Source organism: Camelus ferus, chromosome 12 (genome assembly GCF_009834535.1).
Source record: "Camelus ferus isolate YT-003-E chromosome 12, BCGSAC_Cfer_1.0, whole genome shotgun sequence".
In the NCBI taxonomy this organism is placed as follows: domain Eukaryota; kingdom Metazoa; phylum Chordata; class Mammalia; order Artiodactyla; family Camelidae; genus Camelus; species Camelus ferus.
This window is the reverse complement of record NC_045707.1, coordinates 31,965,842-31,989,249: the sequence shown is the minus strand read 5'-3', so window position 1 is coordinate 31,989,249 and position 23,408 is coordinate 31,965,842. Positions and strand designations below refer to the sequence as shown.

Here is a 23,408-nt window from a genome sequence, read left to right as displayed (position 1 = left end):
GAAATACAGTCAGTTACAGTGTGTCAGTTTCTGGGACAGCACAATGTCCCAGTCATGCATACACATACATATATTTGTTTTTTTTGGTTTTTGTTTCTTTTTGCAGGGAGGGAGGTAATTGGGTTTATTTATCTATTTAGTTTGACGGCGGCGCTGGGGATGGAACCCAGGACCTGTGCATGCTTAGCACATGCTCTACCACTGAGCTACACCCTCCCCCTTCATATTCTCTTTCACTAAAGGTTATTACCACATATTGGTTATAGTTCCCTGTGCTATACGGAAGAAATTTGTTTTCTAAATCTATTTTTATATTCCTTTAACTGTTCTTAATGAAACATCTTTTCAAAACATGTGCTTCCCTATCACCTTAAGCAGTCACTCGTGTACTGTGTTATCAAACATAATGGAACCATAGCCTGCTTCTTGGAGCTTTTCTAGCTGCTCTTTCTCTGCCAGGCCATCAGCTGCACATCTCAGTGCTTTCATTTTATCATTCCCTTCTTTCCATCTAATTTGCCCGTGCTTGTTAAGCCCTGGGCTGGGAAATTAGATAATCAAATTTGACAATAATTTTATATTAAATTAGAGCCAATAAGGCTCTTCTGGGTTTAAGGCTAATGGCAATGGATTTGTGATTGCTCTTTAGCTTGTCCGGTGGCTTCTCACTTAAATCCAAGGTGAGGGCTCATTTTTAAGGCTGCCAGAGGTTTTTAATCTCTATCTCTATGTACGTGTGTCCGTATGTGTATGTCTATCTGTCCATCCATGTGCGTGCACACACACACATTTTTTAACCATTAGTGCATAAATAATAAAAGATCCGTCTTTAAAGCTAGTAAGACCTCTGTAACATATTATTAAGGGAGGTTATAAAGGATGTTGTTTCCTATATAACTTTAGTCTTCAGAAACACGGCATCCCATGTCATAAAGTATTAGCTATTAAAGAGCAAGTTCTTCTCTTTTTTTGTGTAACTTATGTGAAGGTCCAAAATTCAATATTAAATGTGCATTTGGTATATAACACTGACTTTCCTTAACAGAAGTCCCTGACCCCAGTTGGGTACGTTTGCCAAATGCATAACATAAAAACTAAGAGTTTGCCCAGTTGTACTAGAGGACTACCCCTCTTAAATCAGTGTTTGATTTCTATAACTCTTTTGTAAATAAAGCCTATTTATAAGCCTGTCTTATTTCCAACGGCAAACACTTTTCTTTTAAAGACCTTAAAAAACCTAATTAAAGCCAAGCATGACTGTGACTTGAAAATGATACCAAGAGCGAAAGAGGCTGTGCCCTCACTTCCCTCGAGCACTGTACCTGGTGTCTCGCGTGTGAATTCCTTCGTCCTCGGCTAGAAGCGTTATCAGAAATACAGGATGAAAAAGAAGACAGAGTAAACACAGCAGAGATACAAGATACAGACCACAGGGTCTTACAATTTATCCAATATAATGAATTCCTCAAGTCATAGGAAATCACAACTGGCTGCAATTTAGAGCTCGCCTGACAATGGGCTTTAAAGATCTATTTTGTGCCATCTCATTTGCATGAGTAGAAATGATACAGTTTATCAGGTAGCTCTCTTCCTTTTTGCACAAAATATGGCTCTTTTTTTTTTTTTTTTAAGAAAGAGGGCTTTCTCTTTTGCCAGCATAATAATACCCACATTTATTCCTTCTTCTGAAGGCACTCAAACCAAATATTCTTTCCTCTCTGACTTCAGGAAATATTATATTGATTTTCTGGGAAAGCAAAGAGCCCCAGGACAGACTTGGACATAATGACCTGCCTCCTTTTATGAGAGGCTGAGACCATTATAGTAAGAAGCGTGGAGATCAGCCACCCAGATGGCTGGTGCCAGTACCTTGATGAATGTTTCCAAATCCCCATTAAACAACTTAGCATTATACTGTGAGCGGGGTCTGGACTTCCTGTGTTTCTGGGGCTTAGGGGGAACGTTTGGAGGCCTAAGGGAGGGAATATAATTACTGAGCATGGCAGAAATCAAACAATAAATGAAACAGCCATAGGTCACATCAAAATTACAAAACACAGGAATCCTTGTGTTCCTCCTCCCCTCCAGCCCCCACCTCAGAGGAAAACAGTCCTTCCTCTTTCCCGTTTAGTCACCTTCACGTATGCATCCAAATCCATATTAGCTATTCAGTCAGACTGTTCTTTTCTTGTGTGTTCTGGCTGACATTTATTTTGCTAGTTTGTTTTAAAAATGGTGAGCATCACCAAAGGGAACTGTGAGCTATTTGGCCAAGCATTACAAACCAAGATCTGTGTTATCTGCCTTACACGTCACAAAGGAGACACAAGAGATCATAAAAATAAGGGCCCTGATGGGTCCCAACATGAGAAACTAAACATTTTTTATAGTTACAAGCGTAGTTCTTCATTACATCTGTTCAATATTCATCAGGTATTCACGGGATTTTATTTTATGCAAAAAGCAGCTATTAATGGGTCACAGGTGAAAAACAGAGTTTTGTTTCAACGCTATTTCTGGGGGCAGTAGGTCTTGGCTCACATGAATTGCTATTTCTTTAAAACAAACTAGCTCACCACCTCACTATTTAGAGAGCGTTAGGATGCACAGAGTCAGTCAGTCTCTCTGGCCTATGCACATCCTGTGTACTGTGCACTATATTTAGAAACCCTGCATCCTCTTGCTCTGTAACTGGTGACAGGGAACCTCTCCTGTCCTCTCCCTTTAGAGCGAAGAGGGCCTAGATTATGTGACTCAGCTTCTACAACTGTGCTGAATGGAACATATGGTAGAAGAGTCCCAAGACCTCTCTCTGGACATTTCGATTTAAACTCCTCCTTAATCGGAAGCCTTGTATAAGAACGTTCACCACACTTGGACATCAGGTAAAGCCCCTCATTAAGCTGCAGACTCTCTCGGAAGACTTACCTTTTTTAGTTCACTGAAGTTCAGGAAGACCAGTTTAGAAACAAAAGCCCTTTACGTGGAAGCCTGGCAACTAGCTTCGTAAGATATTGCCACAGCAATCAAAGAACCAGGGGAACAAACCTGCTGATACAGCCTTCCACCACCAGATTCTAAGACTCCCAGCAGATGGGCTTATATGACTAATGGGGTGTACAGCTACAATGACTAAGGCTCACAGTGCTGGAGAGGTGAAAAGGAGCCTTCGCAAGTGTTTAGAAGCAAATACGGAAAATTCCACCAAGTCGTAATCTGCTACTGCTGAAATTCCTGAAATCTCTTTTCTATACTGATTTCTGTGCCACTCAGAGAGGAAAGGATCTGGCAGGTATTAAAGTAAAAACAAAACCATAAACAAAACCAGAAACCTGCCCACCCAGGAATTTAACCGTATGTGCCTGATTTCATCTACTCTTTTCATTATTTTACAAGTGTTTTAAAATATAGAACTTTTTTTTTTTTTTAATTCACGTATGGTGAGGCCAACAGATCAGTTGCCATGGAAAAGATCATGTGTTACTCACAGTTCCCAGGAGGAGAAGGCATGCTGCTACATGGACAAGCAGCAGGGCCACTGGTCAGGAGGCAGAGGGAGTGAGGGAAAATGTGGGCAAGAGCCTTTGCTGGGGTTATCGTGGGAAGGAACAGGCAAGGCAGGGTAAGCAGGTTGAGGGTTAGCCGGTTTGAATAATTTTGGTGGGCTCTGGGGCATGAGCACTGTCCCTAGTTTTCTGGTACCTGGCCTTTGGATGATTGGGGAAGGGGAATTGGCCTTGAGTGTGAAGGCCTGATAAAGGAGGTGGCTGAGGGTACAGGCTCAGGATTGGTTGCTTTGTGTTAAAAAGCCACACTTATAAGCAAGTCCTTTACCATCTCTAGGGATGGGGCAGACCCTCCAGGGTCAGCAGTGTCCCAAGGTCACAAAGCACCAAACAGAGAAACTAGAAAATGTGGCTATTATGACAAGGTCCAAAAGAACTTCACATCTGGTGCTATCTGGAACAGCAAATGGAGCCAAGGGGATAGGAACACAGGCTCACTTTGTTTGGTTAGTGATTCGTGGGACAAGCAGATCTTGGAGCTGGAGCCAAAGCCCCCAGTGGCACTGGATAATTATTCCTGCGTCACTGAGAGATGCAGAGTGACTCTTGGCTGGGGCTGATGGAGGGGCATCGTTTGCGTCTTCTACCTAAAGCCTGAAAATTGCCTCTCTGGACACATCTAAGGTATGAGGCCCATGTGAAGATACCAAAGCTGTGAGAGGGACCTGAGATTAAAATAAACTGCCTGAGTGCTTATCAAGCTACATTCCATGGCAGAGGTAGCTTAGCAGGCAGCTGGGGTGCTGATGGTTTTGGCTCTACCACGTACACCTCAGGTGAACAGACCCGTTCAGCATTTGGATTGTATGACTCGTTCTGGTGGTGCGCCTGCTACACAGCTTCTGGATAATCTGGCTTCCTATGTAGATGCTCATGTGGATGAGAGGAAGTAGCAGCCTGGATGATGTGAATATCAAGTCTGTTTGGCAATTACAGCTCTCATTGCAAATTTATATATTTGCACTCCTTCCTTTAAAAAAAAAATCTTCAAACAAAGTGCCTTACATTAATTATAATTTAGAAACAACAGGCAAAATAGTTGATAGTGCAAAGGGACACTATATGTAAAAAAAGATGCATATTACCATGCACAAGTAATATGCCCCTTTGTCACTGACATACAGAAGAAAAACCTCAGTATTTCTGTAAAGTTTAGACAAGTCCGTAAATGTATCTTTCTAGCTGGTTCACTAAGAAGAGGGGTTTCCTTTTGGATAAATTGTCTAGCAGGAACATTATAGAATCTTAAAATCAACTTGCCAATTACTGCAACAGACACATCAGTGTTCTAAACACCTCTGACTTCAGAGAGAACTCAACTTTATTTTTTAAACCAAAAAAATTTTTTTTTCAATCTTTAAAAATTTTTTTGGGGGGAGGTAATTAGGTTTTTATTTATCTTAATGGAGGTACTGGGGATTGAACCTAGGACCCTGTGCATGCTAAATCACTGAGCTATACCCTCCCCATGAGAGAACTCAACATTAAAAGTAAAAATCTTGCTATGTCAATTAGAATAATTTCTGGCTATTGCACAAATGTTGACATAGAGAAATAAAAGTTGCCACAAACTTTCCCTAACCCAAATCAGAATCTGCTTCCATAAAGGCTTTTCCTTCTAAGCAGTGGCTCGAGAATTCTTCCAAGAATAAAAAAAAAAAAAAAAAAAAAAAAAAGGCGGGGCAGGGGAAACCAAAAAAAAAGACAAAATGTAAAAAAAAAAGGGGGGGGTAGAAGAAAAGAAAGTGTAATATGGTTCTAGGCATTAAAAAGTTAAAATTTTAAAGTAAATCAGAGGCAGAGCTAAAATCCTCAGTATTCAGTATAGCTTGAGTTTTTTATAGGACACACAAGAAAGAGCAAGAACTAACCAGACACAGGAGATAAGCACATAATATTGCTTGTTAATTAAATTATCAAATCCAAAGTCTTATAGAAACTTAAAAGTGTTTTAGATTAGATAAACCAAACTGATTTAATTTTTCTTTTTCTTTTTTTTAAACTGAGGTTGCTCATTAAAGAGCTTTACAATTCCAATGGGAAACCCTCAGATATGCCAGAGCAAATGTGGTTTTGTGAGAACCCCAAGCACTTCATGTTGCTGTTCTGTCACGCCAAAACTATCTCCCATGTTCATTAACAAAATATGTTCACTCCCGCAGCATTTAAGGGATTGCTTCTTGTTAAAAAGACAATGAGGCACAATATGAATTATGATCAAATATTTTCTTACCTTGTAGTCATATATTCAGCTCTATGACCTGTAGGGAAAAAAAATTAAAATAAGTAAACTGAATGGAATCAGTGGAATGCATTCGGCAATCTTCTGTCCCTTAAGATGCTGAGTTTATAATAACTTACATGTTTTATGGTGGAGAGCATGAAGATAGCATATAGACAAAAAATTCAAAATAAATGTTGAATAAACTCTATACATAAAATTTAATAAATTCCACAGATGAGAGAAACATATTTCACTTGGTATTTGAGGCAGGAGTTTAATGCTTTTAAATTTTAATTTTTTTAAAACAAGAATTAGCTGCTTGATCTTAACTATGAGTTCAAAGATGAAACACAAATAAAAAACATCCAAGATTTGCATGTTAGTTATTCTTTTTGTCTTGATGGATACTGGTAGGGGAGAAGTTAGGGAGTCAAGTAGAGTTACGAGAACTCTATTTCCTTTAGATTAAATTTGTATTCTTTCCATAAAATGAAATCAGGGAGAGAAGTTGCATTTTACAATCAGAAATGACATCTGCAAATATTAAAGTGCAAGGACATTAAATTATGCTACATTCCACCAACTTGTAAGCTTTCACAGAATTCTGTCTTTTAAAACACGAGGTTCTTATACATTCGTGCTTCTTGACTTGTTTTAAAACAATAGCTTGATATTTATGTGGTGCTCCTACAATCTAAGCTAATTTCAAGTTTGAATGTGTCTCTGGTTGCTGTTTGTTCTTATATTTAGGGTGGAGCAGCAGGAACGGGTGCGGAAGAGTTGAACCATTCAAATGGCCTGTTTGCAAAATGATGATAGGGTCCTGCAACAGCTTGAAAATACAGCCGGCAGAGAAGGGTCGGTCATGCGGCAGCACAAACAGGTGAGACCAGCCCATCATTTCACAATGCTGTGACTCAGACTTGCGGGACAATACCAATGAAACAATTGTCGAGAGAGCTGACTTGTTGGGAAGGGTCAGTGAACGCCTTCAGGCTGCAACAGCCTTTTACTCTATCCTCTACTTTTGAATAACAAGTATCATAAAGTATTTGACTAGTATCTGTTTACTAAACAGGGGGCAAAAGTTCACAGCAGAGAATACCTTTCTCAACCCAGATCCAGGCCACTGTACATCGTGGCAGAATCAGTCCTTGGCCATGACGTGGAGTTGGGGCCGGGGTAGAGAAGAGTCCGATTTTGATTCTGCTCCCCAGTTCTGCTTATCATTTAACTCTAAGTCCCTTCCTTTTGCTGGACTTCTGCTACTTTGGGGGACAAGAAAAGAGACGGTGGACGCAGATCACCAGAAGATTTTATAGCTATTCCTAAGTGGCAGAGAAGGTCTATTAGAAAGTGGAGGGGGCAGAAAGTGAGCTGAAGGTGGTGTCTTACAGGATATCCTTCTGCAGGAAGCCAGCTCTACAGGGTTAAAGCACAGACAGAAGACAGGGCTGGAGATTAAGATTTAAGAGTTGCTCCCCTTTAGGCTGTGCTGGGGCCACGGGACCTAGCTGAGGTCACCCAGGTGAGTCAGTGAAGTGAATAAAGGATTAAGGGCAGACAAAATAGCTGGCTTGTGCTGTACTGTATTCTGTCACGTTGCACGCTTTATTACAACATGCAAGTATGACATAAAACATATGTGTTTGTAACAAGAATAAAAACATCAATGATGTCTAACATTTATTGGACACTGTTCTAAGCACTTTCTATATGGTAACTCACAATTTTCACTACAACTTTATGAAGTAGATACTATTACTATTTTTATTTTACAGAAGAGACTGAACATACAGAGAGCAAGTGACTTGCCCATGGTCACAATGTTAGTATGTGGCAGGTCTGGTACAGGTTTCCTTTAATTCTACACCTAAGCTGCCAAATAACATACTGTAAAATGTAAGTCTTTCTTTTACACCCAGCAAACACTCTGAAAGATCCTAGAAGACAGGTAGGGACAAGTTTACACATCTGTCTGCCTCACTATGGCTAAAGCTAAATACAAAATACTGAAGATTTAATAAAGTAAATAGATTATTAAACAGATTTAATAAATATCGATAACAAAGCGGAATCACAGAGGTTAATAACTTTCAAGTGATTCTATGAAAAAGATGTCAATGATAATTCTTTAGAAATTAAACGCTTTACAACTTGGAAATTTTGCTATTTTTGTTAAAATATCCCGACCAAATATTCTCTAGATTTAGAAAAAGATCATCTATAAAATGGCTTAAAATCAATTTGCTCCATCCATCCATGGTTAATAGTATTTGATAAAAATTAAAAACCTTTAAAAGATACATTTTGATTAATGAACCAAGAGCAAGCTTTGCAAGAACTATCATTCATAGCCTAACCGCCACCACCACACCCATCGTTTTTTTCTGCTAATAGTACTGAGTGTGTCTTAACTGATGAGTGAGGTTTTACTTTTTAATCAGTATCATCATTAATAGATCAATAACACACAAGCTTAGAAGAGTCTGCTTCCCAGAGAAATGTGAAAGCTTCCAGTGGTCTGAGGATTAGATTTCACTTTCTGTGGAAGGCTACTTAATTATTAAAAACAACAGACAGCTCCTCCCACCCCAGTACAAGCCATTTGGAAGGAAAAAAACCGACTCATGACCTGCGATTATCTCGTTCTTAGTACAAACACCTATTTTGACCACTCTTAAAATTTTACTTGAGAATTAGGAAGTGAGTTATCTTCTATGCCCAAATGTATTTTATGTCCACAGAGTCAAAGGGAAAACCAAAATATAGTTTGGTGGCAACTTGAGTCCTGAAACCAGATAAAATATTTAAAGTGTGCACAGCTCAAACCAAATACAGGCACCCTGGATTTTGTCCCTAATGAATGATTGATAAGAACTCTTGGCATTACTTTCCAGTCCTTTCTCTTCCTTAAAAATAATACCAACTACCGCAGTGCTTTTCTGAAAAACATAATTAGCTCACAATCAGCTTCTTTTGAAAGTATATTTGTACCCTTACTGAAAGACTGACAATGGATTGAGTGAGGATAATCTATTTAATTCCTTTGTCAGAAACCTCATGCCCAGGGCTAGAAATAATATAACATGGGACTCAGCTTCCCATGTTAGATTTTCTATGTTTAGCAAAAATTACACTGATATTGACACCCCCATAACTCCAAATGCTGCACACAAAGAAGCCAGCGTGAACACTAAGGCTCATTATTGAAAAAGAAAAAAATTTCGGTGCCTCAGCTTTTACAGACATATAGCTCATTTACCGTGCTCGATTTAACTTCTCACATTTAAAAGCAAATGACATCACAAAATGATACAGTGGTGTTGCAGAAGGATGGAGATGATGACGACTTTAACAATGTGCTATGTGTTTCTATGATTTGGAATTCCGAATTTTGACAGTGCCACTTTAAGAGCCCAGTCTAGCTGCTTCGCGATGTTGTAAATCAAAGGACTTACTGGGCCACTGGTAGCCTGCCAAAAGCGAGCAGTAAGACAGGCCAAACACATGTCTGTAGTTACAGTCTCAGCTGTGTACGATCAACGGCTAAATCCCCGGGTTAGGCTCTATTTGTTTTAACTATGAAGGCAGTTTTTGTAGCAGTGAGCCTAGTAATAACTCAGAGATGTGATTTCTATATAAAAAGTCAGGACTGGCCCTAAACACACCGTTTAATCCTGCGCTATTAACCTTATTTAGCCAAACGCTGAGTTGGATCCCTTCATAAGGACTCACCATTGGATAATCTCACTGTGGGACAGGGGCCATTAACTTTCCTGGTCTCCTTTGGTGTAAACCTATTAATGCAAACAGGCTTGCATGGAAAGCCAACGGGCTTACAATGGCCAAGCTAAAAGGTGGGGCATGTCTTCCATGCTCAGCTTTTCAACTGGGCAGAGCTGCCAAGCCTGCACGTGGGGCAGGGCTGGGGAGCAGAGAGGTCTGCAACCAGTGTGTGTCTACTGCCACCAGAGGAGAAGCATCCGTTTTCTTATGTAGAATAATTCCAGTCCCGTGAATGCCTGGTACATCTGAACACAGCTTGTGTCACTAGGACACCAGAAACCACTGAGAGAAATTGCAAGATAAAGAAATCCTGGCATAGAAGGGGAGGGTATAGCTCAAGCGGCAGAGTGCATGCTTAGCATGCACGAGGTCCTGGGTTCAATCCCCAGTACCTCCTCCAAATATAAGTAAAGAAACCCAATTACCTCCCCTCCATAAAGAAGAAAGAGAAAAAAAAATCGTTAAAAAAAAAAAAAAGAAAGAAATCTTGGCATAGTGTTCATGAAGTGTTAATTCAGCTTTAGATATAGGTCAGCAGCTCAAGATGGAATCTGGCGCATGGACTGAGCGAACTGTCTAAAATATAGCCCCATCCAATAATGGCATGTAAAATAATATCAACCGTTGGGGCTTTCTCTCCAGGACGTGTAAGGGAATCTATGCAGAATAAGTACCATCTAAGTTTCAGAATGTGACCCCAAGCGTATTAACGCGTTTCTGCATGCAGTGCCAAGAATGAATTCACCCACTGCTGAATTCCCTCCAACTCACAATCTCTAAAGCGGCATCTCCAGTCCTGTAGGGAAGGACTTGGTGCCTGTAAGCATTTATCTGCACTTAAGATAATTTATGCTTTGGGGCTGGAAACTGACCTTGGAACATCACTGAAATATCAGGCATTCTTGAAAAATGGAAAAAAGAAAAAAAAGACTTTACATGATATTATGAGAAGAAAAAAGAAAAAAAAAAGAGACAATTGCTAAGGGAAGACAACTATTCAAATTTTAAAAGGAGCTTTTCTTTCTTTTTTTTTTTTTAATAAATTCTAATTTCTGTTACAGAAGAATCGAAAGACTAGTGCAGGGAACACTCATATACTCTTCACTTAGATTTCCCAATTGTTAACATACTGCTATAATGGCTTTATTTCATTCTCTTTCCCTCTTATACAGATCTTTTTTCCTAGTTCAGGAAAAAATCATATATATACAGCCAATATTTAAATTTCCCCAACTGTCCCTAAAAAGCATTTGATCACTTTTGCTTTCTGATTCACAATCTAATGAAGGTTTGTACACTGTATTGGGTTACTTTACTTTTCAAGACACTTTTTAGGACTTTAAATGCTAATTTTTTTTTCTAAGTGAAATCGGCCTTTTATCTCAGAGTCTGGCATCCTAACTGCAATATGTGGAGTTTCAGGTTATGATGACCTTTCTCCATGTGGACACTCCCTGAGGATAATAGGTTCTTTGGAGGAAACAGAAGATAAGGTGATGGAAACACTGCTTTATGGGTAAGGAAATGGCAGGAGGCAAGAGTTTAGGTCAAGAGAGCAAACTCTTTTTGGCCAGAGTTATTCACTCACTCAGTCCCCTCATTTTCCTCTCCCATCTGTATTCTCTTCCCCTTTTTATAACTTCCAGCAAGATCCAATGTGAATAAAAGCTAATTAAATGTGCTACAGACTATGAACTACTTAGGACAGGCACTTTGCTTGTGTTTATCTTTTTTCCTTTTAAATTTCATGAAGATGAAAAGAGAAACAGTACCATCGGTGATGTCCCTTTTGCCTATAATCCCTTTTTCTCTCCTCAGTTTTCCACCAATGGGGAAATTAATAGTGCCCAGCTAAATACGCAGCTCAGAACAATGTGTGGCACAAAGAAAGCCTTGTGTAAGTGGTAGCTATTGTTGTTTCTGTGATTATTAGATAAAGCAATATGCTTAACAGAATTAGATTGTTTCTCAACTAAAACCAACGCCTACTGAAAGCGGGTTGGCGGGGCGGCGGGGGTGGGGGGTGGGGGGGAGGAGGGGTGGATCTCCCAAACTGGTTTAACTGGTTTCTAGGGCCCAAAAAGGCACTAGCCGGGACAACAAACACCAGCCCACTTAAACAAAGTGGAGCTGGAAGGGTAGGGAAGTCCAACAAGGAAAGGAAGTGACTTGGGGATGGTGGGTGTGGTCTGCCCGTGGGAGCAGGTACAGCTCCTTCCAACTTCTCTGTTCTTAGGGGCACTGTGCCCTGAAGATCCTTCCTCTGGAGCTCGTTCCTGGCTTTTCAGCCTCCCTAGATTTCACTGTTCTTCCTCAAGGTTAGCACCAAGCTTATAAAGAAAACAGTTCCAGGGAGAACGTGATTATTACAGACACAGATAAAGTCAGATCTAAACCTGTAGTGTTCTCTGCTTCTGCCAGCACCAATCTGTGGTTCAGAATCTTCGTGGAACACACACAAGACATAACATATAATCCAGGTCATCCCCCGACATACGTCAATTGACTGACCTTCTCCAAGGGTCCTCTGCAACAAGTCATGTTTGGCTTGAAGTTTTGTGATGAGATTGCTACCCTCCAAATACTCTCTGAGTTTCTGCAAAAGGAAAGGAAAGATACCATTTTACCTTTTTTAAAGATGGCTCCATGTCATGGAACTTCCTATAGGTTATTTAAAATCCCACCATTTTTAGCTTCTAAATCCTGGAAACTTGCAACTCAAAGTGTGGTCTGATGCTGACCTGCAGCATCAACTGACCAGAGGTGCAGACTCCCTCCCCAGACCTACTGGAATCAGAAACTACATCTTAACAAGATCTCCTGGTGACGTGCATGTTCATTACACTTTAAAACTTCAGTTTTAGAGCAGTCATCTTTAAATGTGTCTGTGTATCAGAATTACCTGAGAAGCTTTTAAAAAACCTACCACCTCCTTGATGGAAATGTAAGCTATCTTGTGGTGTGGTTTCGTTGGTGTACACATCTATCAAAATTCATCAAATTGTACATGTGAAATATGTGTAGTTTACTGTACAGGAATCATACCACAATAAAGGTGTTAAAAAGTAACTGTCATATTGATGACCTGTTCAAAGGATAGTATTTTGATGTATTGGGTTAAATAAAATACACTGTCAAAATTTAAGGAAAAAAAAAGTACTATCTCCTAAACCCTATCCCAGACTCACTGAACTGGAGCTCTGAGGGGAGACTGGAGTCTGGATTTTAATAAAGAGCCCCAGGTGATTCCGATCTGGAAGCAGTGTTTGGGGCCCCCAGATCGGAGCCCCGGGCGTGCTGGGGGAGCAGCAGGCGCACCATGAAGTAGAACTGCTCGGTCTCCTGCTGGTTCGCCCTCCTCTTGGCGATGCTGGGCTTACTCAGGTAGGTCTCAGACACGGTGGACTTCACAGACTCTGTGGAGCGACTGTGCTGGAAGCACTCAGAGACGTCGTAGTCCTCGATGGTGACCATATCTTGTATCGTCTGCAAGGTGGCCTCCGTTGTTTTCTTAACCTGGGAACAAGCACGCGTTCCTCGTGTTACTACAGTCATCTCGTGCATCCCACAAACCCTCAGGGGGAAACCACTCTGCCAGGCAAGGACGGGGACACAGGCTCTGCCCTCAAGAGGTCAGAGTCTGTCAGGGGAGAGAGATGGGTAAACAATATCCCATATCAGCAATATGAGGAGAGGCTTTCTTCAAAATGACCCGAAGGAGGCTATCACTTCATATTTTGAGTTCTTATAAATCTCATGGGTCAGTGGGTACTCTCTCAATCACATTTTCTATTTTAAAGGATCTTTTTCATGCAAGTGAAATTACATATGGAAAAATGCACGGACCATGAGTGTGCAGCTCTGTGAAGTGAACACACTCTCTACATCAAGAAATACGGTACACTATTAGTGTCTTAAGCATCTCCCAATCACCACGCGCACTTTCCTCCTCCTCAAAGGTAGCCACTATCCTGACTTCTAACATGTGTCGGTTTTGCCCTTTTTAACCATATAAATGGAATCCTATAGCATGTATGATTTTTGTCTTGCTTCTTTTGTTCAACTCTATGTAGTAAGATTTATTCATTTCTTGTGAGTACAGTATTTCATTGTTGCATATTCATTGTAAAAATAATATATCATAGTTCATCCCTCTTACTGTTGACAGATGACTTATTTCTGGTTTGGGGGCCACTATGAATGATACTGCTGTGAACACACTGCTGCTGGGCCACACATACTTGAGTAGAATTGCTGCTTACTGGGTATGACAGACTGTTACCTAAAATCACTGTTCTAATGTGCATTCCCACCAGCACAGCAGGAGTTCCTCTCACCCCAAATCCTCAAAAGTTGGTATTGTCAGTTCTAAAAATTTAAACCCTTGTGTTGGGTGTGTAGTGGTATCTCATTGTGGTTTCCATATGCATTTCTCTGATGGCTGAGATTGAGCACAGTATCATATGTTTAAGGCAATGCAGATTTTCTCTCTTGGAAACAGTTTACATCTCTTGTTCGATCTTCTATTGGGTGATGAGTTCCTCTTACTGATTTAATGTGGATATGTCTTTTGTTAGTTATGTGTTGCAAGTATCTTTTCCCACTCTATGCCCTGGCCTTTCCCCTCTTCCTATTGTGTCTAGATGAACAGTCTCTGGTTTTAATGCAATCAACTTACCAATCCTTTCCTTTATAATCAGTGCTTTTTGCATCTGTATAGGAATATTTTCCTATCTCATGGCCACAAAGGTAGTGTTCTATGTTATGTCCTAAGAGCTTTTAAATTTATCTTCCACATTTATTTTCTACAATTAGGTTATATTCCACCTTTGCTTATCAAAGTCTAATGTAAAATAGCTCCATCCTTTTCCTAGACAATGTACTGAGTTTAGAATACCTTAAAACCATTTACTTTTCCTGATTTATATACTATTTTTATAATATTTTATATAGGATTTACATAGGATATATATAAATATTAGTATACATTTAAATACAAGACATTAGTTATTGTTAGTATTAATTTAGCTTTACCCATATATTTATTACATTCTTTGATCTCTCTATTCCTTATATTTTTAACTGCACCCTTTGGAAATTCTTTTTAGCATGCGTTTGCAGGAGGTGAACTGTTTTTGATGATTTAAAAATGTCTTTTATTTCACCTTCATTTATGAAAGGTATTTTTTCTGGTTGGCAGATATTTTCCTTCAGTACACTTAAGATATCACTGGAATTTCTTGTGGCTTCCCTGCTCCTGCTGAATGAGTTTACTGTCAACCTATCACTACTTTGAATGAATGTTGCTTTCTTTCTCCAGATGCTTTTAATTTTCTACAGCTTCACTATAATGTGTCTAGATAAGGATTTTAAAAATATATTCTGCCTGGAAATTTTGTGGACTTGAATTGTGTGATGTTTTTCATAAACTCTGATAAAATTTCAGTCTTTATGTAGATATTGTCTCTACTTTCTTTTCCATCAATTTTTTTCTGGGAGTTTAATTAGTATGTAAATATCTATGTTGTCTGTATCTTACTTTTCTCTTCATGTTTTCTATTCTTTTGTTGTTCCATGTTGCATTTTGATTACTGTCTTCTGGTTTGCCTTCCATTTTGATAATTCACTCTTTAGCTGTGTCTAATCTGATGTTAAAACCATCCACTGATTTATTAATCTGGGTTACTGTGTTTCTCAGCTCTAGAATTTCTGTTCATTTTCACATCTGTTATTTCACTGTTTACAGGTTATAATAGTGCCCTGCTGAAATCTAAGCTTGGCTTTTGCCTCCTTCAACACAGTAAATAGCTCTTTTCCAGTTTGTTTCTGAGAATCCCAATATTTGGTTCCTGTGGGTATATTTCTATTGTCTGTTATTTCTTCTGGCTATCCACTCATGGTTTCTTATCTCCTCATGCAGCTAGTTATCTTTGCTGGACATTTTTTTGTAGAGTTATCTGAAGTCTAGGGTGAGGTTATCATCCTGAGAGAATGTTTATTTATTTTTCCAAGCCATCAGGGGCAATAATAGTTCAGAATCACTGAATTTTTCTTCTATTCAAAATATCTGATGCTCTTCCTTTTGGGAACATATGGTTCCCTCTGTCATGGCTTTCAGGCTTGGCCGTGTACCTTGTCCTGGATAGTGAAATGTGACAAAACTGGCTGAGTGACTCAGTCCACCATTACAGGAACTAGAAATATGTTCAATTACATTTTTTTTTTAATATTACAATACTGTTTAGGGGGAAGCAATACCAATCAGTGCTCATTCAGATGCTTAAAGAGGTCATGTGATAGAATAAATTTAAAAAGGAGGCAAAAAAATTTAACAGACTTAAACATTATTCCTGAGGATATGCACAATGCAAAGGATAGACACTGCGAAAAAGGCACCTTAAAGATAATTTTTAAAATAACATTAAGTAGTTAATTTAAGGAAGTCATCATTAAACATTTATAGGCTAAATGAAAGACTCACCATCTTGGAGGTGACGTCAGTAAGATGGTAGAATAAGAGGTCCCCTGTTCATACCCCTCTACAGCAACAGTAATTGGCAGCCATCCATGGACAGAAGTGCATTTGTGGGCGCTTCAAGATCCAGGCAGGAGCTTGCAAAACCTCGGTGGAGGCCACGACTGAGGAGGACCAATTTGAGAAAGCTGGCCTGTGCTCAGGTGGCAGGCTTGCCAACTTTGGTCCTGGCTGCAGACAATAGCCCATCCCCTCGCAGACTCAGCTATAGTTCTGTTTGGCTTTGGTCCTGCTACCGGCACTATCTGCCAAGCGACCCAGGGGGAGTCACACCTGCTTGTGTCCCAGGTAAGAGGCCGGCTGACCTTGATCCTAGCTGTGGACCCTGTAGGAGCCCATGAAGCAGTTCCAATTCACTCATAATCTGTGTACTTGTATTGAAGGGTATGTTCACAAATACCAGGCTTGCCTGACTTTTGAACAAAACCCAGTCTCAGCAATGACACAACTTAATCTGAAGAAGAGCACATCACCATGGCCCAGAGCTCCTCAACAACATCTCTGCTGCAGCCCCGCCTCAGAAAGCCTGTTTTCCTGCAGCCTGTCTGGACTCTGAATTCACGACCCATATGGGTGGACCTTTCCCTAAGAGTGGTCTGAGGGGCACGATCCCAAATCCGTGTCTCACAAGCACCTACACCGCACTGTTTGGAGGACCCTGTTTTCTATCTCCAGTGGGAGTGCCTTAAGCTCATGGACAACTGATTAACTAGCCCAGTGCCTGGAACACAGCAGAGTCTTAACACAGCTGTGAAAATGAACTGAACGAATGGTGGACGTTGAAGTCATCCTCCTTCCAAATCGACAGACGCCAGAGAAATGCTCGGCACACACCAACAACGTGTGGCTTCTCTGCTGATGGTCCTCCTGGGCCGGGCCTTCCCTTTCAGGATAGCCTGTCCCATCAATCACTTCTAGATACTTTCTAGAAAGTATCCCCATTCCTCTTGGTATTCCTCTGGATCAAGGCCCTCCCTTCGGCGAGTGAAAGCTTATTTTGAAACAAAACACATACAGCTTCTAAAAATGTGTGTTTTCAGTGAAAAACAGTTGGTCCTGTTTTCCACTGTGGCCAAGATGGTGCCATCATTTAAGGGATAAATGGCAATTATCTTTTACTTAGGCTTTTACTGCCAATCTCATCAGGAGAATGTTTCATGCAAGTAAGAAACACTTAAATAAGTAAAAATAAAATTAAAGCCACAGAGAGCTCAGATACAGCAATGATTAAGTGGTTATAAAGCTTCACATCTCATTTTTCAAAAAAGTCTTAGAAAATGTAACAACTGCCCATAAAGTTTTGATCAATGATGTACATGACTTGAGATTCTACCGGAGTTATTGGTATTATGGGAAATTTGAGGAGGAAATGTGATTTTTCTACCCTAGAAGTATAAGCAGGTAGCATAGGGGGTCTCCAGAGAAAGAGAACCAGGCATGGCTTTCTTGACATAACAGAAGCCATTTTGGTCTAAGCCATTTTGGGATCTAAGCCTGGCCACAATGCTTGTCCTTGAATAGGTCTTAGTAATGAATGATCTAAGGGAAAAAAAGAATGCAGAACAGAGAAAAGGCAGTCAAACAATAGTACAGTGCTAAAGCAAAGTCCTATTTCCTCCTCAGAGAACATACATAATAACATATCTTTGAGTTCTACAGGAACTAAATAAGGTCCCACCCAGGTGGAGGACAGAAGGATGATGTTGACGCCCCAGACTTCAATTAACTAAAGGTTGGACTCTGTCGACCTTTGCTCCCAATTCTATGCTGAATTATCCTCTGAAAAAGCCCCTTCATGAATATGCATATACTCTTAGCTTAAAACTTCCCCAGTTTTGCTGTTGGGGAGACACCATTTGGGGAAAGATCCCTGGTGTTATCCTTACTTGCTGCAATTAATAATAAATCCTTCCTTCCCCTGCACTTTGGCTAGGTTGTGTCTTTTGGCTTGATATCCACCAGGAGGCGAACCCAGTTTTTGGGTAACAGAAGGTAAAACCAACTTTCATTTACTTCCCTCAATTACCCATGCCATGAAAATTATCTCAAGTTTGCCTAAAATTTGGTTCACTATTGTTGAAGATATCCTGTGTAAGGAATGTATTTTGGGAACAGTCTGTGAAATACTCCCTTGTAAACTATTGGTGAAAGATTTTAAATGGTGCTAGGAAAATGTATATGTTCATTAAACATTGCTGCAAATTAACTGAAGAATTATAAACTGCTCTCTTTTCTATTCCCTTTGATGGATAAATCCAGTATAACTTTAGAGACACTAGTTGTTTCATATGAGAGGAGGTTACACTCATAGAACACAAGTGACATGTTTATGAAAGCTCTATTTTCTGGACCAAATATTACAAGTGGTCTGAAAATGGGGCAAACTACTTAAAAGTGAGGTTTTCCTAAAAAAAGAAAGGTCTAATTGCTTTACTTACACAATTCACTTTACTTTTTTCGGCTTTGTATAGATAGAGGAATGAGGAACACTAAGGAACAGTAAATGCAAATTATGGGGAATTACTCCAGAGGCTAGCTTGGAAAGAATGAAACCACAGGAATGACCCCACAACTAGGAATTCATTCCTATGACAAAGGTTAAAAGTAAACCCTTTCCTTCTTCCTTCCTTCCCTCCCTTCTAGTTTTATTGAGATTAATTGGCAGATAGCACTGTATAAGTTTAAGGTAAACAGCATAATGATCTTGAGATAGGAAGGAAGGGGGCAGGGCGCAGCCATTCAAGAAACAACACAGCTGTTAACACCAAGGTGGCGGAAGATTCAACTTCCAACAGGCCTTGAGGTCCAAGATGGTGGGAGATTTGACTTCCAGCCGATCTTGCGCTTCGTTATACTCTCACTGTAATATATGATTAGCGTGGCACGCCCATAGGTCCCGCGAGGGCAAAAAGTAGGCGGTAGCCCAATTCCTGAGAATCCCAGCCCCTTCCCAAAAGTAGTAGAAACAATCCTCCCACTTGCTAGCATATGAAGTTCCCCAGCCCATTAAAAACTAGCAACACCACACCTCCTGCCCTCTTGCTCCCTCATCTTCTGAGACGGCCCGCACTCTGTGGAGTGTGTATCTCTCTGAATAAATCTTACCTTTACTCAACTGTGGCTCGCTCTTGATTTCTTTCCTGCGGAAAGCCAAGGACCTACACTTGGCGGGGCATGTCCCAAAGACTCAACCAAGGCCTGGGACTCAGCCATCCTCTCACCCCACATTCTTTTTCCTGTATCAGTCTGACTTACGTATAGCACGAAATGATGACTACAGTAAGTTTAGCGAACATCCATCATCTCATATTGATACAAAGGAAAAAAAAGACAACAGGATTTACTCTCTTAACAAATTGCATACATAATACATAGAGGTGTTAATTATATTAATCATGTTGTACATTACATCCCTAGTAATAATTTATCCTATAACTGGAAGCTTGTAGCATTTTTACCATCTTCAACCAATTCCCCCTCTCCCCACCCCCTCTCTTTTTTGATAAGTTTGTCTGGTTTTGAAGTATAATTGATCCAGACACCATGTTAGTTCCTGGTGTACATTTGATATTTCTATACATTACAAAATGATCACCATCTTAAGTCTAGTTACCATCTGTCACGTATCACAAAGATATGTAATTTCTGACTATATTCCTCATTCTGTACATTTCATTCTTGTGATTCATTTATTTTGTAACTGGAAGTTTGTATCTCTTAATCTCCCTCACCTATTTCACTCGAACAATAAACTTGGAGAAACTGGACAAGGCTGTGTAACATTAGGTTGGAAAGAGTCTGGAAAATGTTTATAGTGAGAAAGGTATAAATGATCATTTAGATTTAGGTTACTTTCAAGATGTTGCCTTAAAAAGCAATGTTTATTAATGTTGCATTTCAGAGTTTTAATAAAAAGTTACGCTTTTAAATAAAAAAAGGAAAACAAAAAAATTGGGAATAGAGTTAGTTGTGTGGGCAGCAGGCTCTGCTCTAATGCTATGGGCACAATACACATGGGACACCAATAAATATTTGTGGACCAGCTGACTGGAAGTGGGAACTGTAAACTTACAGTGTAATGGAACTGAAAGCTCGTTTAAAAAAGTTTAACAGGCAAATGTAAAGTTGTGAAGTGACAATAAATGTCAGAATCCATTATGAATTTGCATCAACCACAGATTTAATCAAGCCCTTCTCACACCTTTACTTTCAGGTTTTACTACTTATGAGTATACTGGGGCCGTTTCACAAATGCTTACTGCTCTCTTTTCTTTGTTTTAAGGCAGGTGCTGCCAACTCACATAATCTTCCAGGGCCAGGCAAGTAATGAACATAGGCAAGTGGGCTGGGTGGGGAGCATGGCAAACAGGAAGCATATGCTCTGTGCTGAAGGGGAGTATGTACTGCTCAGCTCAAGCCAGTTATTGGCCTTCAGAAATGCAGGTCTAGCACGATAAAATCTAATTTTTTAGAAGCTGGATATCCAAATTTTTATGCAAAACTTCCAATTATTTTTTTTAATTTATTTTTATTTTTTGGGGGTAATTAATTTATTTATGTATGTATGTACGTCTGTATGTATGTTTACAGGAGGTACTGGGGATTGAACCCAGGACCTTGTTTGTGCATGCTAAGCATGCACTCTACTGCTTGAGCTATACTCTTCCCCCAAAACTTCCAATTATTAAATAACGATAATTAAAAAAAAAAAATCAAGCACTGTGGAGCAAAAAAATTTCTCTGTGGCCAGACACAGTCTATAAGCTCTTAGCATGGAAACTTCCTTTGAAGAAGGCCTCCTACAGTTTTAAGTGGTGCCCTTTATTTTTCCCTATTTATCTACCTACCTACCTATCTATCTATCTATCTATCTATCTATCTATCTATCTATCTATCTATAAATGGAGGTACTGGGGATTGAACTCAGGATCCTGTGCATGCTAAGCACATACTCTACCACTGAGCTATACACTCCCTCCATTTATAGTTGTCCAAGATTTGGTGAAAAGGTTCATGTTCTATTTAGCTGCTCAATCCCCATTTCTGTAAGCTTGGATGAAATTCTCCCTCAATTCTAATCTTTTCACTGGGCAGTCATCATTATTTTTAGTTAACTTAACTCTTTCCAGTAAATTTTGGGCTTTACAAGTATATACAAGCTTGGGCAGAGGAAGAATTACATATGTGTTTCTTTATTTGAATATTGTGGTTTGATACCAAGGTGTCAGTTTTCTGCCCGCCTATCAGGCAAATTCCTTATTTACGGTGGAGAAAAGTGCTACACAGGGACCCCAAATCAGCAACGGTTGCTAATGTTGTTCCCAAGTTAGGTCCCTTATTTTTCACACTGTATAAACGGCTTGTTGTAGACTGCTCCTCGCTCTGGACAGATGCTAACTGTGACTTATTCATCTCTGTACTTTCCACACCTGGCAAAACACGTGGAATGTAGAAATCGCTCGATAAATATTTATTGTCCTGAAATGAACGGACCTACAGTATCGAAACTCTTTAAGTTGCCTCTTGATGCCTCTCGTCATATGATTTCAGCTTCACCTGGGTGATAACCAAACTGCTCTCTTCTCTAACCTAGAAACATACTGAAACATCTCTCCCTCTTTCCACACCTATGGAAATCTACTGGCTGTCACAAATCCAATTTAAATCTTACTTTCATCGGCTACAGTGAATTGGTTCCAAATCCAAGAATCATAAACCACTTGTCATGTTCACAAGAAACATCAGGACCATGCAGTTCATTTGTTTCTACAGTAAATTTGGAAAAATTAATCCTCAGAAAGCACTGTCTGCCTCTATCAGTTTATAAAGACACTTTATGCCCAAAGGGATGTGCACACTAAGGTCACAAACCCAGAGGGCTGCGGGGGCCAGACAGGCAACATAAATGGAGCAGGCCAATGTAAGAAAATCAGGAGCTGAATGACTATGGCGAAGTGGAATTCAAGTACCCCCGCCTTTCCCTTCACGAGGCCACACAGAGCCAGAGTTGCCAGACTTCCACATTTTTAACAGGTCCAAACTGTGGGAGCCAAACAAAACAGGCCTGTGGGCTGCCAGCTTTGACCTTGTGTATAAAACACTGTTTTCCTAGAGTTTGGAGACTGTTTCCCAATAAAACCGCGAGAGTATATGCATGAAAAAAAAAATTGGAAGTCACTAGGCAAACAAACCGAGGGTCTAATAGGATCCAGTAAACTGCATTAGGTGAGTGTTTTGTGATGCCCTGCCAAAACTCTAAGCTCTAAAAACACCTCAAGGAAAGCAACAGCTTTCCCTTAGAAAGGCTCATTAGTGGGAATTTACACAGAGACTGAAGCCTTAATCACACTGGTTGCATCTTAAATACACATGTTTGAATAAGGGGTGGTTTGGTTCTTCTAGAAAGAACAGAAGGCAGAAAGGCTGCAACGGGTTCTGACCGAACTATACAGGTCTAGAAACACGGCACTCTTTCTCAACAGGCACACACACACATTCACATGGGTCAAAACATCTCAGTGGGATTAGAACAAAAGAGGGTATTAAAGTGAATTTTGGTCATTTATTTTATCAAGAGTGAACTGTTGTTTTTTCCTTTCTGTCCCACATTCCTTCCTTTTGGAAACTGTTTGCCTCTAGAAATATATATTTCCTTTGGGGCTGTCAAACAGTTCTATGTATGGACACAAAACCTAGGCTGGCCAATGACAGAATCTCATTTCCTGGATGTCATGGTTGGTCCAGAAGTACGCGTGACTAAAGTCAGGACAATGAAACATCCCATTTCAGAGTTCAGGATGCTGGAATGGGGTGAGATAGTCAAGCTATAGGGACCACGTGGTCCTGGATCTTCCAATGCAGTGGGCAGGGGGAGACCTCCTACCAACATACATGAAGATATCACTTCGAAGTGATGGAGAGAGAGGTTCCTGATGATATTGGGTGGACACAGGGCCAATCACCACAGAGCCGACTGCAAATACTGACAGTAAGTGAACTTTCTGACTCAACTAAGTTTGATTTGGGTTCCTATAAATTACAGTTGAGAGCCTTGACTAATACAATAAATACCTGTGGTTCATAGTTTCATTTAAGGAGAACATGGATCCAATTAAATTAATTTCAGAAACAGGCAGCTGAATTGTACGACTACTTTCTGGCTCAACATATATTTAAATTCACATTTTACATTCTTTCCATTGAAATCTATTAATGTCAGCAAATAAACAGTTTAATACTTCCATTCAAGTACTATTTCAAAATATGAGTTTTGTACCACTGAACACCAGCAGTG

The 23,408-nt window shown here is 40.0% G+C and overlaps 2 protein-coding genes across 8 annotated transcripts in view; one reads left to right on the top strand and one right to left on the bottom strand.

Moving 5' to 3' along the window:
- Nucleotides 1-18,317, top strand: part of LOC106730627 — a 56,345-nt gene extending 38,028 nt beyond the window's left edge. For 2 of the 7 annotated variants that reach the window (XR_004324605.1, XR_004324598.1), the window contains 7 exons: nt 2,729-2,885; nt 6,541-6,673; nt 11,002-11,476; nt 13,380-13,477; nt 13,748-13,844; nt 16,125-16,402; nt 16,498-18,317. Coding sequence is in view for 1 of the 7 variants with exons in the window: in XM_032493323.1 (XP_032349214.1) it covers nt 6,541-6,673; nt 16,125-16,402; nt 16,498-16,670 (584 nt within the window). In the remaining 6 variants the exon portion in view is untranslated. The remainder of the gene's footprint in view (nt 1-2,728; nt 2,886-6,540; nt 6,674-11,001; nt 11,477-13,379; nt 13,478-13,747; nt 13,845-16,124; nt 16,403-16,497) is intronic. The other 5 variants (XR_004324600.1, XR_004324601.1, XR_004324602.1 and 2 more) reach the window with 5 other exon arrangements.
- SRGAP1 (SLIT-ROBO Rho GTPase activating protein 1) overlaps nt 1-23,408 on the bottom strand; it is a 250,031-nt gene that overhangs the window by 40,959 nt on the left and 185,664 nt on the right. The window contains 4 exon segments of the mRNA XM_006192367.3: nt 1,870-1,972; nt 5,800-5,827; nt 12,091-12,175; nt 12,898-13,095. Coding sequence (XP_006192429.1) covers nt 1,870-1,972; nt 5,800-5,827; nt 12,091-12,175; nt 12,898-13,095 — 414 coding nt within the window.